At 33.9% G+C, this 17448-nt stretch overlaps 10 protein-coding genes across 10 annotated transcripts; 5 read left to right on the forward strand and 5 right to left on the reverse strand.

Moving 5' to 3' along the window:
* Nucleotides 1-104: 104 nt before the first annotated feature.
* On the forward strand, nt 105-417 carry RO3G_05241 (uncharacterized protein; the record flags this gene model as incomplete). The annotated part of the gene is made up of 2 exons (XM_067659831.1): nt 105-195; nt 353-417. The coding sequence occupies 2 exons, from the start codon at nt 105-107 to the stop codon at nt 415-417; spliced, it is 156 nt and encodes a 51-aa protein (XP_067515932.1).
* Nucleotides 418-1448: 1031 nt separating this feature from the next.
* On the forward strand, nt 1449-2687 carry RO3G_05242 (uncharacterized protein; the record flags this gene model as incomplete). Its single annotated transcript, XM_067659832.1, has 3 exons — nt 1449-1464; nt 1515-1662; nt 1715-2687. The coding sequence occupies 3 exons, from the start codon at nt 1449-1451 to the stop codon at nt 2685-2687; spliced, it is 1137 nt and encodes a 378-aa protein (XP_067515933.1).
* Nucleotides 2688-3836: 1149 nt separating this feature from the next.
* Nucleotides 3837-4169, reverse strand: RO3G_05243 (uncharacterized protein; the record flags this gene model as incomplete). Its single annotated transcript, XM_067659833.1, has 1 exon — nt 3837-4169. One exon carries the CDS (start codon nt 4167-4169, stop codon nt 3837-3839), a length of 333 nt encoding a protein of 110 aa, XP_067515934.1.
* Nucleotides 4170-5539: 1370 nt separating this feature from the next.
* Nucleotides 5540-7315, forward strand: RO3G_05244 (uncharacterized protein; the record flags this gene model as incomplete). The annotated part of the gene is made up of 6 exons (XM_067659834.1): nt 5540-5584; nt 5655-5742; nt 5795-6169; nt 6223-6461; nt 6518-6641; nt 6696-7315. The coding sequence occupies 6 exons, from the start codon at nt 5540-5542 to the stop codon at nt 7313-7315; spliced, it is 1491 nt and encodes a 496-aa protein (XP_067515935.1).
* Nucleotides 7316-7731: 416 nt separating this feature from the next.
* RO3G_05245 (uncharacterized protein) lies at nt 7732-8178 on the reverse strand (the record flags this gene model as incomplete). The annotated part of the gene is made up of 4 exons (XM_067659835.1): nt 7732-7737; nt 7806-7966; nt 8027-8114; nt 8176-8178. 4 exons carry the CDS (start codon nt 8176-8178, stop codon nt 7732-7734), a joined length of 258 nt encoding a protein of 85 aa, XP_067515936.1.
* Nucleotides 8179-9269: 1091 nt separating this feature from the next.
* Nucleotides 9270-10286, reverse strand: RO3G_05246 (uncharacterized protein; the record flags this gene model as incomplete). The annotated part of the gene is made up of 4 exons (XM_067659836.1): nt 9270-9461; nt 9518-9666; nt 9735-10138; nt 10222-10286. 4 exons carry the CDS (start codon nt 10284-10286, stop codon nt 9270-9272), a joined length of 810 nt encoding a protein of 269 aa, XP_067515937.1.
* Nucleotides 10287-11135: 849 nt separating this feature from the next.
* Nucleotides 11136-11973, reverse strand: RO3G_05247 (uncharacterized protein; the record flags this gene model as incomplete). The annotated part of the gene is made up of 4 exons (XM_067659837.1): nt 11136-11396; nt 11451-11613; nt 11665-11742; nt 11795-11973. The coding sequence occupies 4 exons, from the start codon at nt 11971-11973 to the stop codon at nt 11136-11138; spliced, it is 681 nt and encodes a 226-aa protein (XP_067515938.1).
* A 1282-nt stretch (nt 11974-13255) lies between these two features.
* RO3G_05248 (uncharacterized protein) lies at nt 13256-13595 on the forward strand (the record flags this gene model as incomplete). The annotated part of the gene is made up of 2 exons (XM_067659838.1): nt 13256-13291; nt 13380-13595. The coding sequence occupies 2 exons, from the start codon at nt 13256-13258 to the stop codon at nt 13593-13595; spliced, it is 252 nt and encodes an 83-aa protein (XP_067515939.1).
* A 1686-nt stretch (nt 13596-15281) lies between these two features.
* On the forward strand, nt 15282-16140 carry RO3G_05249 (uncharacterized protein; the record flags this gene model as incomplete). Its single annotated transcript, XM_067659839.1, has 3 exons — nt 15282-15388; nt 15449-15701; nt 15751-16140. The coding sequence occupies 3 exons, from the start codon at nt 15282-15284 to the stop codon at nt 16138-16140; spliced, it is 750 nt and encodes a 249-aa protein (XP_067515940.1).
* Nucleotides 16141-16606: 466 nt separating this feature from the next.
* Nucleotides 16607-17413, reverse strand: RO3G_05250 (uncharacterized protein; the record flags this gene model as incomplete). The annotated part of the gene is made up of 1 exon (XM_067659840.1): nt 16607-17413. The coding sequence occupies one exon, from the start codon at nt 17411-17413 to the stop codon at nt 16607-16609; it is 807 nt and encodes a 268-aa protein (XP_067515941.1).
* Between the last annotated feature and the right edge of the window lie 35 nt (nt 17414-17448).

A 17448-nucleotide genomic window follows, 5' to 3' on the forward strand; every position in this document is an offset into this window, starting at 1 on the left:
TCAATATGTCCAAAGAGGCATTGAAAGCTTGATGTTGCCAAAGGAGACACATTACTTCATATCAGAGCACGGCAAAATAAAAACGGTAAAGAAACAAAATCAACATGTTAGTATCAAAAGTCTTACCTTCTGGTGAAGCATCTGAATCAAATAAAGTAACTACTAAAAAAAGAAGAGGGGCAAAGAAGCCTTCCAGTAAGTCTTTTTTTTTTAAGTTGTTAAAAACTGTGGCTGCTACAGCAATGATTGTTTAAAGAGATTCCTCCTGCAGAGAGTGAGAAGTTGTCATCCTTCTCTGCTCATCTATGTAATAGATATGAAACGAAAATTACTAACTAATTTGTTTTTATAGGACGCTATCGAGGTGTTTTTGAACACTTCGTGTGTCTATGTTTGCTCTTGATTGTGCTCCTGTAGAAACTGATCAATTTTTTCTTCTTGACACAGCTTGTTTTCGTTAAACCCATCACTGGTGTTGCGTTGAGGATGTTTCTTGATCTTTCACTGTTTGCAATGTGTTCATGATCATCAGCCATTTTTCAATTTTTCAAGGGATGAAAAAATTCCAATGCTCTTGATTTAGCAAAAATACACAAATGATATCCCATAAAAACAATTAGCGGTCTTTCTCTGTTAATCACCAAGGACACTCATTGAATATGTATATGTTCTTTGCTTTTAACTTAGTAAGTTCTGACTAGTAAAAAAATGCAAAATACATTGCTTTAATGCTTGTCTAAACTTTCACTTTCTGAAAAGAAAAAAGAGAAATAAAAGATGGACTGACATTATTTATTGCTCAAAATATGGTTTCTTTCAACTAAAATAGTGTTTACTATCTTTGTTATTTGTAAACTATTAAATTTGGGTTAATAAAAATATCAATGCATCATAACGTAGCTAGTTGACTCAGTCGGCCAAATTGCACATATTTTGTGTAGTTTCATTACCCAAATACAACCTTATTACTCTCTTGTTTATACTGTCAGTTAAAGCCTCTTGACAACACATGCTCTACTCTGCACACGCATGTATTAATCACTATACGTAATGGAATCATGATCACACACCATCAACAACCATTCAAAAATTGTTTATACACATAACACAAAAGAGCAGCTTCTCATCCAAGTACATTTATCAAAATATCAAATCTATCAAGATTTTTATGTTACAAGTATAAACGTCTAGTTTTAATCAAGCTGTCTTTTATGAATCAAACTTGGTGTAGAAACAATCGCATGGGTGTGTAACCAATAAAAAATAAATACCATTTTTGTAAAAATTAAGCTATTTTTTTTTTTTTTTGTTCAGTTGTTTTCCCCCTACTTTTATGTTGAATAATCTTTTTTATCCTCCTTTTTTTTATTTAAGTAAATAAAACGAAAATGTACGAAGGGAAGAAAGATAAGGCCAAAGACTATTCTTTAGGCTTACACAGTGCTTGTATGAACGGAAATGTTGGTAAATGTTATACACTTGTGAGTATAAGCGTGCTAATCAATTATTAACAGGCTTAGTTAAATTTGCCCTTGACCACGGAGCACTCATTGATTCAGTTGTGAATGGATTTATGCCACTTCAATTAGCTTGTATGAGTGATAACCATATTGCTGTAGTTCAATATCTTATCGACAGAGGAGCTGATGTGAATGCTCAAAAGTATATACACATATGTATATATATAATTGCCTATAGCTCATTTTATTGTTAGGTGGTCTAAAAAGCATAGTGCAGATAAATCACAAGCTGTTGCAGGCGCTACAGGCTCAACCGCCTTACATGTTGCCTGTGCCAATGGCTGTACAAAGATTGTTGATTTATTATTAAGAAATGGAGCGAAAATTGATGTGAAAGACAAGTATGGTTCAAGGCCTATTGATGTTGCAGCAGCAAAGAATCATGTGGAGATAATTAAATTGCTGGACACATTTGGGTCTATGCAATCCATGATGAAAGGGTTACAACAAGTGGATATCAGTCAAAAAGAACCAGTGGGCCGTCATTCGATAGATAATGCATACGTATCAAAAGCAGAAAGACTACGTAGACCTAGTTTACCTTCTGTATTCGAATCACGAAAGCTAGATATACCTGATATATCCACTTTACCGCCACCAAGGCATAGTATTAACACAGGTAGACCTACAGCAGAGGATTTACAACGAACAGATGATTGGTATAGTTATGGTGTTGTCAATCACTATGACGACGAAAATTATCTTCAATCACTAGAAAGAAGGACTTATGGAATCAATGGTGAAGGAGGCCGAAGTTCGTTGGACACGGTGAGGCCTAGTCTTGACGGTGGATCCTCTTTGGTACGCTGCAGTTTTGATGGTCTAAGAACGACAGCTCTAAAAAATGCAATGGCAGCCCATTTGCAAGATGAGAATGAGGTTGAATCTCGTCCATCATTCTATGAAGAACAAAGGCCAGAGATTATATTACCCAGAAAGAATAGTTGGCGAAGCTTTACCAGTAATGGACGCCAATCGATGGATGAAGGGCATAGAACAAGCCTTGACTTTATTAGACCTAGTTTTGATGGGTTTCTGAATAAAAAGAAAAGCGCAGAAGGATTGAGACGTCAAAGTATGGATATGGACGAACATGTAGATATAGATAAAAAGAACACCAAAACCGGATTCCTTTCTAAATGGTGGTCTTCAACAAATAAGAAATAATGTTTGTTGATGTTATACCCTCCCCCTTTCCTCTTTTTCTTTTTCTTATTTTGTATATAAAAATGGGTATTATATTGTTGATCAACAATTAATGCCATTTATGTCTTTATCAATCAATAGAGCAAACAATCGCTTGTATTCTTTGTAAATATCAAATACTCTAAAAAAAACTGATATTATTTGGTATTAAGATTATACTTTATTTAGTAATAATAGACTTTAAATGATAAGTAAATAAATAAGGATCCTTCTTTATGAAGAACTGCTCCTGTAGCAACTCTTTTCAATGTCTGTTAAAGTAGAATGGCAATTGACACATGTTGTATTTGATTTTATATCATTAAATGGTCGATTTTGTATAATAAGGCTTGACCTTGAGCTTTGGACTGAATGAGTATCTTCATGAACCTCATTTTCTTCAATCTTTTTCATTGTAAACTGTCTAATAAGCAAGTAGCTAGTAATGACCCCTTTGTTACATTCAATTAGTATTCTGTACAAATCATAATAAATATATTTACAGTCAAATGCATATAGGTCTGCTGATAAACCACCCACAGCCCGACTTGATATTAGAATACCAGTGATGATATTAGACGCAATAACACCAGTACTAAACCAAACTATTTTAATACAAGTATACATTGTTTGTACATTCTATTTACGAATAAATCACACCATTAGACAATAATGACTTGTATAAACTATTTCCAAAGACACGATAGTGACGAAGTATTATTAAAAGAAAAGCAACGGATAAAAAAGCATTGCTTATGATATCTATTCCCAATTTAACTAAAGCTGGCCATTCAACTATATTAAAAGTTATTATTTGAATAAATACAATGAAGGCAACATACGATTATTCAACTATTTGTAATAAACAGAATTAATAAAGTAAACTAAAACAAAACAAACACTTACAACACAATTTCCAATTATGTCTTTATAAGTAGGTACTCTGCCAAATAATGAATATAGAATAGTGATCACAATGTATCCAGCGTTAATGGCCAAACCAAATGAGAGTAAAAAAATTGATCGTTCATAGCAAATGTATGCTTTATATAACAAAATGTTTTGAATACAGCATCCTCCTAGGTTGATCGCGATAATAGACACCCAAAACCTCTACAGTAAAAGCAGTTATTAAAATAAATCGACAAAGTTTGGTTGTTCTTTTACAAAGACGCAGCTAACAGAAGTAGTTGGATTTAACACGCTGCAAAGAATATTAAGAAAACAAAGAATGGTTTGAATCAATAACATAAAATGAATCCATTTCTTTGATCTCCAAGCCAACATGGTAGCAGTAATGATTTGCCAAATAATGCAGGATAAGCAAATAGACATATAAGTGATAGTAGACGCAGTCTTTCTTATATAGTCCTTTGTTTCATCATTTAAATCACTGTATCTCACCACATATGGATCAATAGCTTCAATTGTAGTATTCCCATAGTATCTTGCTCCAACTTCCATTTTTTGTGAACAAAGAAAAAAAAAGCACAAGAGTACCTTGAAAGAAAAATGTTATTTATACTCTGTTTGCATGTCCTCCATTCTTTTCTTTTTGTTGTAAAAAAAAACCTACTTGACCGTTTTTTCTTTCTTTTCACCTTATCATTCAATTATGTAAAATGCTCATTACAATTATTTAGATATTAATGCTATATGATTTATATAAATCAAATGAGAGAATGAGAGATAGTACAATATGCTGAAAATCATTTTCTTTTGTTCGCCCAAAATGGTAAGTTTGCTTTTTTGTAAAGCATATCTCTTACTCCTCCCTCCTTTTATTTTATGCAGCACGGACGTATCACGAGTAAAACAAGAACATAAAGCATTAGTCAAACAGACTACGAGCATGTAGACCGCATTCACATAAACATCACTTTCACTGTCACGCTGCTCCGAAACAGTCGAGTTATTTTAGTAAATAAGTGAAAGGGGCATTCAATGCGACTAATTCCACAATGAATATATACTTAAGTAGATACATAAGCAATTCTTTTAAAGAAATCCTACAAAATGCATTTATGATATTTTTTTATATAAGCAATTGCTCTCTTGTTTATTGCACCTATAGAAATTTCTTTAAACACGTATATCTTCGACATTATTAGGAAATGCAGCTGGTTTCTTGATATTGTAAGAAATAATATAAAAATTAACAAGCATTCATCGTTTTGTTTAAATATACAAAGGAAAGAGAAGTCTCCCTTTGAATCATTTATTTCAAGCAACCTTGTCATAAAATTGATAAAAGCCCACTACTGTAGATACATGAGTAGAAAAGGAAGAAAGAATGGTTAGTAAAGTAAAGCGAGTAAAAGTATCTCTTAATTTTTCTCTTTTTATAAATAAGTAATTTGAAAATATTCAATAGATAGCATTGAACTATTCCTCCTTTATAACTTTGCTCGCTTCAAGCTGTCAAATCTTCAATACGAAGTCATTTGTCTGTCATCAGAATACAATTTGCCTACCACTTTCTCACTTCACTTTTTTGTAGTAGTATTTTATTGAAAGTTATTTAACAAAATTAATGTGTAAGTTACACGTCATGTTGAGTGGTATGCTTTTAATTTAGACGACAACATAAAAAATAGTTGAAACAAATTGCTGTGGTAAGAACGGACTTTCTCACTTCACAAAAAAAGGCATTGTGTCTCAGCGCTGAGTAATAAAGTTTACAATCCGACACAAAAAAGTGTAAAGATGATGTTTGATGTTCATGTACTTTTTTTTGCTTTTTATCTTTTTCAATGATTAAATCTGCTTTACAGAGCGTATATCTTAAGAAATGTTTAAGCTCTACGCGTACTTCACCTACCAAAAGGTTCCAAATGTCTCCTGTAAGATCCATTATTACAACTGTGAACGTACCTAAGGTAAAATGCATAAAATTATTCGTACATTGCAAATTGGAAGCGAGAACAATACGATTGACCCATCTGCTAGCTCAGGGACCCTAGTTTACTTAAACATGCTGCATTTATCAATAATGAATGGACAAATAAAAATGTTGATGAAACATTTTCTGTCTTGGGTACCAATTAAAAAAATTAAATATTCATCCGCTTACACATTCTATATAATAGACCCTGCTACTGATAAAGAAATTGGAAGCTTACCAGATTTGGGAGCAAAAGAAACCAAAGAGGCTATTGACGTAGCAGCCGAGGCCTTCAAATCATGGTCTACGACCACAGGAAAGGAACGTCACGATCTTTTAATCAAATGGTTCAGATTGATGATGGAACACCAACAAGATCTGGCTACCATCTTGACTTGGGAAAACGGTAAAACTCTTACAGAAGCAAAAGGTGAAGTTGCCTACGGTGCCTCCTTTTTCGAATGGTTCGCAGAAGAAGCCGTTCGTACCTACGGTACTGTCATTCCTTCACATCTTCCTCAGCAACGTTTTGTGACAATTAAGCAACCAGTTGGTGTAGTGGGCATCATCACGCCTTGGAGTAAGTAATCAACTCTTTCTTGACGTCAGAGTGAATTAACCCATGCTATCTAGATTTTCCTATTGCCATGATCACGCGTAAAGTAGGCGCTGCCCTGGCTGCTGGTTGTACATGTGTCATCAAACCCGGGGCAGAAACACCTTATTCTGCTTTGGCTATGTGTGTGCTTGCACAACGGGCAGGTATCCCTGCTGGTGTAGTTAATGTCATCCCGACTCATAAGCATGTGGCTGATGTTGGTAAAGAGCTATGTACGAACCCTACTGTTAGAAAGATTTCATTCACTGGCTCAGTAAGAAAAGGACACATTTTTTTTTATTCATCTATTTAACTCATTTATGAACATAGACCGCCGTTGGTAAATTGCTGATGTCTCAATCAGCCAATACTATGAAAAAAGTATCTATGGAATTAGGTGGTAATGCCGCTTTTATTGTCTTTGATGATGCTGATGTTCAAGCGGCTATTGACGGTAAATAGATTTTACTAATTTCATAAACAAAGACTTATATATGTTTGTGTGCAGCTATCATTGCTTGTAAATTTAGAGGTACAGGACAAACCTGTGTATCAGCCAACCGTATCTATGTTCAAAAGGGCATCTACCATGAACTCTCTTCTCGTCTTTCTGAAAAAGTTAGTCAATTTCGAGTAGGCCACGGCTTCCACGCTGATACCACGCACGGGCCATTGATCAATGATAAAGGCGTTGAAAAAGTAAAGAAACATATTAATGATGCCGTCCAAAAGGGGGCCCAAGTACTGACTGGAGGTAAGCATCTTGGTGGCAGTTTTTTCGAGCCTACTGTGTTGGGAGGCATGAAAAACACAATGACAATCCACTCTGAGGAAACGTTTGGTCCTGTAGCTGCTCTTTTTGAATTTGTTGATGAAGATGAAGTGATTACACTCGCAAATGATACCAATTTTGGCTTGGCTAGCTATTTCTTTTCTCGAGATGTTGGACGTTGCTGGAGAGTTGCTGAACGCTTGGAATCAGGCATGGTGGGTGTGAATACAGGTATTATTTCAAATTGTTATGCGCCTTTTGGTGGTGTGAAGGAGAGCGGACTAGGAAGAGAAGGATCTCAGTTCGGCCTTGATGATTATACTCATATCAAATATATAAATATGGGTGGTATTTAATTAACACTATGTTCTCAATAAAAAAAAATTGTACATACAAACAAGACCTTTGTTGCCTTGTCTGCTTTCTAGACATAATTATGCACACCGGTTGTTTACTATTCATCATATCAAATCAGATTTTCTTTTTCCTTTGATAAATATAAGCAATTGCTCTTATTGAAATAAAAAAAAGGGTATTTAAATTATAAAGAGAAAGAGTATAAATATATCTGTTTTATGTATAATATCTGTGAGTGCACTGTATGTAATTCTATGAAGGTGGAGGAGTTTTTGCTTCTGCTTCTTTTGCTGCTGCTGCTGCTGCATCCTCGGTTGCTTTTGCTTTTAATTCCTGTGCCTTTTCCATTTCAAATCTTTCTTTTGCTCGAACCACTTTAGATTGAATATAAAATGAACCACCTTTTGCTGGGTCATTAGCACTGAATAAATGATCATAACTCTATCTTAATTTAGTTTTTTACCCTACACACAAATGGACAAAACATACCTTTGTAATTTTTGAAAAATCAGCCTCTTTTGTTACATTTAAGATTTGACATGCCTCTTCCATTGACATACCGGTTTTACGAGTCAAAGCATCAAGAACTGCTTCTTTCGTACCTGTTCTTCCACCTGAAGCTGCAGGATTACCACCATTCTTGGCAGCATCTACACAAAGTATCTTTGTTAGTCTTTTTATTGGTATAAATATTTAGATTCACACTTTACTAGCAGCAGCTTGTTTGTATGCAGCAACAAATGCTCTTGTTACTACGGATCCTAATGAAACAACAATTTGTGCAATAATTCTAGCAGACTATTATTATGAGTAATTAGCATCTTTTCTTGCTTTTAAGTAAACCTAATTGTAGCTTTACCATAGTACTATAGTTATTATTTATAAACTGTCAAAAAAGAGAAAAAAATTCGCAGGACCCTGTCTTGCTTTTTTTGATGATGTAACGGAGTTTGAATAAGTAAAATCTTTTTTTTTTTTTTTTTTTTGTTTATTAAAACTCATCAAAGAATATACAGTCGTTCCACTCCCAATTCGAGGCCTGACTGGAAAAAAGCATATACTGAATGTTTAGATAGTTATTTGGTTTAGACGATTCTCAAACTGATTCTTTGAGTGTTGAATTAAGTTATGGAGGCGCTGAAGAGGAATTTTATTTGCAGCATGAGCAATTCTCTCCTCAAGAGTTTCAGTGTTTTGAAGTTTATATCGCTTAACTTTTCCTTTAATCAGAGCCCAAAACTACTCTATTGGGTTAAGTCCAGTTGAGTAAGGAGAAAGATAGACAGGCTTGTAATCTTTGCTTCTACTTTCAATCAACCAAGTCATCTGTTTGGATGAATGGATGGACACATTGTCCATAATGATATAAAAAAAAGCTTTCATTTGGTCATGTTTATCCTTCACGTCCAGAGTCACCTCCAAAAATCTCAAGTAATGTCCAACAGTAGTCGCTTTAGGCCCTTCATCTCGAGAGTTGGTTTAAGGCGTGTTTTTTTTTTTTTTTTTTTTTCCTACCGTCTTGAATCTTTCTTATTTTGAGAGGCTGCTTGGGCATTCAAACACTTAAGTTGACCGCACCTATTAATGAAATTGCATCAATAGTGGTATGAAATGTAAGACAAGCTGCCTAGCACAATAAAGAAAATCTTCTTGGGCTAACTAACAGTCGGGTCTGTAGGGCATATTACACTTGACTCTGGCTTACATAGTTGAATAAGAGAAGCGAAGTAGTTCTGGATGCCTTACTTGAGTAGGCATTGCTTCTTGCTTAGCCTACTAAATCTGCATATCAAAGCTGCTCAAACAGTTACTTAAATAAACAAGACTGTTAGTTAAGCAATATTATGTAAGAAAAAAATGACAGGATTTTATAGTTAGAGAGTATCTGAATCAGAGTTAGTGGACTCCGTTATTTTTAAGCAACGTGATATAGACTTTACAGGAAAAAAAAGTTTATTTCTGGTAAAAAGGGCCAAATTTGCCCATACCGGCTTTGTCTTCTCTCTCATTCAACTTCAAAATACTAGGATTGGTGAAAGAAAACAAGTTTTCAACAATCAACGAACTAAACCTGTACCTCTTTAAGGTCTCTTTGTGCTCGCTCTTGAGCTCGCTTATAGCCTCGACGGCTTGCTGGAGATAACACTATCGAGTGAAAATGGTTATTTTGATTAACGTATAAATCTATGTTTGTTATTTACCTTCATCATCCAATAAAAGTTGAGTGCTTTTGGAAGTTGTTCGATCTTGTCACCAAATCTGATTTTAAGATCAAGAGATCCCTCTAGCCACAACTCGTAGGCGGTGTCTTCTTCAACAAACCTCAAGCTCCAGAGGCAAACTGTCTTGTCTATTCAGAACAAGCAATTATTACACTTAACTTCTATCATGTATTAGCGTACGGATTACACAACGTACCTGAAGCGTGTACAAAAAGTACTTTGAGCTTAGAAAATGCTTCGGTAGACGCAAGATAGAACTCGTCCGCTGTCGTTTTCAATATCAATAGACAACGGAAAAGACATTTGTGATGATCAAATGAGCTTTTGACCCTAGCTTCACTGCCAAAATGAGATGACGTTTCCAGGAAAAGAACTTCTAGTTTTTTTAAGCTGCACAGTTTAATAGTGCTGTCTGCTTTGTAAATATGGGCTTTGTCATAGCCTTTGACCTGCTTCTTCATTGCTACAAGCGGCGTTTCCTCCACCTTCAGCTCTGCACCAGAGCTTGTCTCTTTTCTAACTACTTTTGCCACTGCCTTCAAGAATGAATATATCAACATAACATTAAGTGTTGCTTCTGTATCCTTGAGATATTGGTTGCTAGATTAGATATCAAAACTATAATTATTATGTTAGCAAACAAACTTATCTTCAAGCCTTCATGTAACTAGAGTGGTTATTACTATGCTCTAAAATTGTTTTCCAGGGAATTAGAGACATCTTCATCTTCGTTTGGATCATCTTTCATATTCTTCTTATACTCCTTTAAATCAACCTATTTTTGTAGAATAATAATCAGTGAAATATCCATAGTATGGTATGTCTGTGTCATCTTACACCATCAATAACCAGATTCAAATAATCAACGGTGCTGGTAGGGAGGGCAAATTGTTCATCCGTCTTCTCTTCTAAGTGCTTCAAATAGATTTCTTGGTCCAAACCCGGTCTCCAAGAGGCATCTCGGCCGACTCGAATTATACCCTGAAACTCCGGGCTGTCAGTTGATTGGAATTTGTTAGCATTTGATTTGTTTCTTTCAACAGATCTTCTTTGTCTTTACTTTTTATGTCCAATTTGAGGCTTATGCTTGTACCGTCTCTAGACGAACAGCATGCGAGTTAGATTTTAGAAAAGTGTATAGTTATTTCATAACACCTACCTAGGCTCTGGATAAGGTGGACTGATCTGGTTCAATAGGAAGGTTTCTGTTTTTTTGTGCTAGCCATATTTATACATTTATTAATGGTCAATTTGAATTAAAAAATTTTGTAAGACAGTGTCTTGGCAAATTCTCTTTTAAAAACTTGAATATTTTCCAAAGGCTTGTGAAGAAGGCAGCTCCCTACCTCTTCTTTGATTTCTGATATTATTTTTCATTATAAAGTAATTTTAATTTATGAGATATAACTTCAAATCAAAATTGTTTAATTGTCATACAAAGTAATTATCGCGATCACAGACCATCTTTTTTATGTAAACATCTGACATTACAGTTACTCAGATTTATTTTGAGTGCATGGATCACAAGATATATATGAGATAGTAAGGAAAGTGGCTGATTTTATTAAGGGATTACAAATATTATTCTAATAGGGTTTTAAGTTAAGTGGTGATTATGGGAAGTATAATCACTACGGATAGTTGTAATTGGTATATCAGAAGAAGAGTCCACTATTTTTGAAGGCATCCTTGCACGACCACTTCTTTGTGGACTACTATTGCTTTTTTTGTGGCTATTAGAGTTAATGATCATACCACAATGTTCACAGAATGATTTATCGGAAAGGTAAGTATAGTCAATTCTTAATGCTTCTACTAATAGTGTTGATTCAATTACTTGAAAATAGACTGTAAATGTCTATTGAGGAAGGTTAATAAATGAACGTATATGTAGTAAAGAATATTAGCTTACATCGGATCGATTACCCATAAAGCTTGATACTTTAAGGACATTCATAACGAGATTGACAACGAATGTGAAGGCTAAGCAAAGTAAAGATTTACGAGCAATGTATTCAATGACCTTGTTTCTGTGACTAATTACACTTTGTGATCTTTTGATATGAACATAAAGTCTATAATATTGTTTATATAAGCTATACTAGTAAAAACCTAATTAAGCTTACCTTTTAACAAACATGCCACTTAGAAATAAGTTAGCTAGTGAATCTGATACAAAATTTACAATGATGACACCTGTGCCCCTGGACAACTGTATGTTAATTGGAATAGTTTTTATATAAACTCTAATTTTACCAAGCTGCAAGACAATTTGCACCGGATTCAACTTGTTGATCCATGAGTTCTTGTTGAATAGAATAAAATGCTAATTCGTATGGCCAATCCGCAAAACGAAAAGCGATCAACAAGAAACCAAACATTTTAATCCATCTTGAGTTTTGATCTGTTTCAAGGATAAGCAATCGCTTAAACATTGTTAAATAAATTAAAATATAATCTATTTTATATGAATTTTTAGTCTTCTTCATTCAAATTATGTATGCTTATATACCTAAATGCCATAATCTAGAATGCAATAATTAATAATGAATACTAGTAAAGTACATTGTTGCCTTACGATACAAGAAGTGGCCAAAATCTACAAGTTGTTATTTCAAATACAGGTACAATACCAAATATAAATCGATGAATCAAAAGTACAACTACTTGGGCTATATTTATCAAGTGACTTTGTAATTGTAAACAAAAAATTTTCTATTGTTTAATACGAATGGCTTACATGAACCCTTTTGTTCGTCGATATTGTCGATAGGCAACTGTCAAATTTCGCAAGGACACTAGTACAGCCACCCACATGCCAATCATACTGATACGATCCATAATTCGGATCGCAAAATCTGATGATTCAACCATTATTTTAAGGAGTGTAATGCTTATTATTGTTGTTTGTATATGTCCTTATTCCACCTTCTCGCGATGCGACGTTCACTCAAATAGCTGGTTTTTTAATTAAACAATGATGTTTCACCACCGAGAAGAAAAAGAAGAATAAAACAGGAAAAAAAAAAAAAAATACTAAATGAAATTACTGACTCAGCTTAGCGGAGCTGTTAAACATTCTAAAGTGTTGGCCTGTTCCCAGTCTTTCCCGATCCTTTCCAAGGAGATCCCTTGTTCTATAAATAAATGAAGTACACATGTCATTTTTTTGTATTCAGATCTAAAGAAAAGCCCTCCTTTCTTATAAACATACACGGCCTGCCTGAAGTATGTATAATGCACCATTAGTAAAACATTATCCATTTAAAGTTAAGAGCGCTGTACCTTTCTTACTTACTCACGAAGTTTAAGTTCATTTTATTATAAATGTTCAAGACATCTTAGAAAGATGTCAAAAGAATTTACATAAGCAACAGTACCGGGAATACTAATGGGTAGATCTTTATTAGCAGCAGTTGCTTGCTTTACTGCTTCTATTTTCTTGAAATGTCTATAATCACAGATTCCGTGCAAATTGAAGCCTGTCTTACATACAAACATACAATTCTTTGCAAATCAAAATCTTGGCATGGTGTCTTTATTTTCTTGTATACAAAGAGGCATTTGTTCATCAGAAGTTTATAAATTACAGAATTTAGCACTAAACTCTACCAAATTTTTGCGTCAATCTTCATCTATGTCATTTAAAGCAGCAACAGAATTTTCACTGTAATTGTTTAGATGCTTGACAATTTATCTTTGTATCTGTTTTTAGACATGGCTGATTTTGTCTCTAATTCTTCCCTTTGGAATGTATAATGCATTTTGTATGGGCTTGCAAAGCTTACTCTTTAGTTCTTAATCCTCAGCATGCTGTTCTCATTCCATAATATGTAAATAGACTTGTTTGTGTAGCTATTTGATCGTCAATGCAAACGGAATATACCCCACATTTGCCCCACAAAATAATATCAAATTTGCCAGAATGATGGCTTCATCCAAGCTGTTCTGGTCTTATATTCTATTGCAGTGTCAAATTTCATTTCACTTTCCTCATTGCTTTGCTCTTCCGTATCTGAAAGGATACAGCAATGCTGCTCATTCTCTAAAGATCTGAAAATTCATTGGGAGATTACTAACGCGGAAGGTTCTAAATGAAGTTTTTTGGCTTATAATTCCCTCATATCCTCCCAAAATGCATTCTTATTTTTGTTACTCTTAAAGATACTCATGCTTGGATTATATACGATGAAAGAGGTATATTAGATAATATATTAGTGCTTCCGGCACCAAATTGTGGTTTTTTATTTGTTATAAAAGTGCGGACAATATATCAGAAGTAAATGACTTTATAACTTGTTTTCAAAAACTTAAAAGTGAAAGGAAGGTAGCTCTATAATAATTGTGAAAAGAATTGAGAGATAAATAACCTGCTTCAAAAACCGTTTCATAATAATTGCCGTAAATAGATTCAATTAAGCAAAATAACGCATCGCACCATTCTTTGCTAAACATTCCAATTATTCGAAAAAGGATGGAGAACCGCTTGAAAAGCAAAAAATTGGATATAACGGAATTGTCTTGAATGATTTTGACTGTATGTACAAACAACCAAGGCAAAATTGTATTACTTCAGGGTAAAATTAGTCTGGGAAAGTTCAATACAAAAAGCTCATTTATGTTTAATTAAACGCAACCCAATGCTAAACACACCTGTCCACTGGAAAAAAACACAAAATAGGAGAAACCCTTTTTCGTTGGTCCATGTAATATGACTAACATCTCCGGATTTCGATTATTCTATAAAAGACAGTAAGAGAAAAAGTCTCGAAGCTTTGGTTAAAGGATAGTGGCATTGTATTATTATTTGTATGTGTCACAATAAACCTATACTCTCCATTGTAATGAAATCCTCACCTCATTTTTAAAAAAGGGTAAAAGCGGGAAATCATGTACGACATCCATGCTTTTTTTTTTGCTCGGGTCCCTTTTTCCCTTAACGTGGCAGATTATCCCACTATGTATGTATCACAATTGCGATCATTTAAATAAAAAAAAATGCCTAAATAATGCTAACCTTATTCCACAAATGATGTTCAGGGCAAAAATTATTTTTTAATTTAATTTTTTTGCATTGGACGAGAGATTGAGTATTTTAGTTCTTTAGAAGAGTTGTTTGGAGGAAAAAGAAAGATATTATAAGCTGATAAGGACATGTAATAAAGATAAAAATCCATTTTCAGCAGAAAAAATACTAAAAGCAAGAAACTGTGTTATGTTTGGGACAATAGTAATACAAAGTGTGATCATACGTCAAATACCGCGTTTTTTGGATATTTGGACATAAAAATAAAAATTATTGCTTTATCTTCTTATTATTTAAAGTCAGCGAAAACAACAGTAATAACATGAATTCAAATGATATGGTATATAATTGATCTATAAGCGAGGGCAGTAAAAAGGAAGGGTGTGTGGGGAGGATCAATTTGGTAATAAAGTAATGGATTGGACATCTTCACAAAAAAAAAAAAAAAAAAAAAAAAAAAAAAAAAAAAAAAAAAAACAGAAATAATAGCTGAAAAGATTTCTAAGAAATGAGCAATGTTTATACGGCTGAGAAGAAAGCATTTTCCCTATACATCCAAAGCCAAACTTTCAATGCTGTACGAACTTATCTAGTCATTGAGAAACAGTTCTTTGATGAAAAGCCAATTTGTTGAAAGTCTCAAATACCCCAAAAATTATAATAAAAAAATGCCACACTAGATCGCGAACAGAAAAAAAAAGGATTTTTTTTCTTCTAATGGAACCACTCAAACTATCCTTTTCAAAGAATTTTGTGAAGGATTCTTTTAAGTTAATAGAGCTTTCTACACCTGAACAAATACAAGCATTTGAATCTGGCAACACGTAAAAAGCACATTTTCAATTAACAATAAAAAAAAAAGCAATAGTAATCATTAATCTTAGTCTTGTTATCAAAGGTTTAGAAGATGACGAGGCAGTCTTGTGTACAGAATATAAAACGTTTGCAATTCGACAAATGCATATTTCCAACTCTGTTCTTTTAGTAAACAAGGACGAGGATTGTTATTTAGCCAGAGATAATGTATCCAGCACCATTGATCTACAACCTTGTCTTGCAAGATTAGGTAGAATTGATGGCTTATTATCTGGCACATGCTATGAAGGAGAAAGCAACGAAGAAAATACAAAGTCAAAGGTATATAATTACAGATAGAAGAGAAAAATAAGCTAACATAAAAAAAAAGACTTTTTATACTTTTGAAGAACTTCTATCAATCGTACAAGCAAGTGAAAAAGAGTTAAGAAAAGGTTTAGAAGAAAGAGGAGTGTTTGAATATAAGGGATACTGTCGAACATTTGAAAAGACATGGCTATTTCGTTTATTTGATTCATTTATAACAAATGCATTGGTCCATACACTCGATATACAAAACATCACATTAGATATAGCCAAGGACTGTGTCATGGAAGAAAAGGAAGCGATTGGGGAAGATGAGTATATTCCAGACGAAATTATGAAGGCTGCTTTTAGTGTATTTGCTATTATTAGAGATGATAACGTATTAAAATTTGACGAAGTAAAGATCTGTCGCTTTTTAGGTGAATGGCTACTTTCTAATCCAAGAGTAAATTAATGATACATGTTTCATTTGTGGATGATTAAATATGTCATTTTTTAGGATAAAAAATGGCGACTTGAAGAATTTCTACAAGTATGGAAAACGCTTGGACATGATATATTCATACCTAAGCTAGAATACATTGACGGATTGTTCATTACGGAAGAACGAATAAAGATGCAACAAAAGGAGCAGCACATTCGATATTTCCCTGCTTCAGAACTATCTACTGATGCAGCAAAAAGGTTCTTTACGCTATTTCAAGCTAAAGAACGATGGACTTTAGAAGAAATCACGCCATTCTTGATGGATTTAGCTCCAATGGAGAAAGAGAGAGAAAGTTTATTATTTAAATTTGCAAGAATAAGCCGTGTGGGAAATACTGTGTATTATACGAGTAGAATAAAATAAAATGATGAATGTGTATAAATGAGTAAATAAAAAAAAATAATGCATGTAATAGGCATATATGCATAACATATTAATGGACATAATGTTTATAATAACGTGAAGCGATTATGGGTACATCTTGATATTCTTTTCTATACTCCCAAGTAACATCGTATCTAGCCATCTTTAAACATACTCTCTCTAAAGTAGCAAGCCAATCTTGCTTTTGAGAAGTAATTTGATACCAATCTTCATTGGGCAACAAGGGCAATTTGAAATTCTTTAAAACACTAGCCATTTCGAGTATCAAGACTCTACCAAATTTGTCATGAGAAAATATCTGCTGACGTACTTCGGCAGGAGTATTCAAACTCTCTTGAGCAAGCAAAATCAAACCAAACAAAGCGACCTGAGAAGGCCCATGCACAGAAACATCTTGTGTAAATTGACGAAGTAAAAGGTGAAGCGAATCCGCCACTTCAGATGCTCGACTGAACTGATCACTTATTCTGCAGCGATCGAGTGAGTGAGCGATCTCCTTTGCTCTCTTTGTCAATGATACAAGTTCTGAGACCCATTCTCTTCTGGGCTGTCTTTCAACATAATAATAACTTTGAATATAATCAGCAATTTGAGGATAATCAGTGATTGCAGAAGTCAATATTTGACAAAGGGTTGCGCTTGAAAGTTGGTTTAACCAGTTGTGAGCCACACCATCATTCTTTAAATTATTTTTCATTAACCATTTTTCTTCATCATTTGAAGGGTCTACAATGCAAGTAGAAGCTGACAAGAAACTACAAGAGGATTCGTTGTTGTTTGTTGTTGTATCTGATTCTGTCGAAGTTCCAAGTCCAATAAGCGATAAAATAAGCGATATAAAATTGATATTTGCCATGAAAATGTAAATGTTGAATTTTTTTTGGTATTTTT

This window comes from Rhizopus delemar, genomic scaffold, assembly GCF_000149305.1.
Source record: "Rhizopus delemar RA 99-880 supercont3.3 genomic scaffold, whole genome shotgun sequence".
In the NCBI taxonomy this organism is placed as follows: Eukaryota; Fungi; Mucoromycota; class Mucoromycetes; order Mucorales; family Rhizopodaceae; genus Rhizopus; species Rhizopus delemar.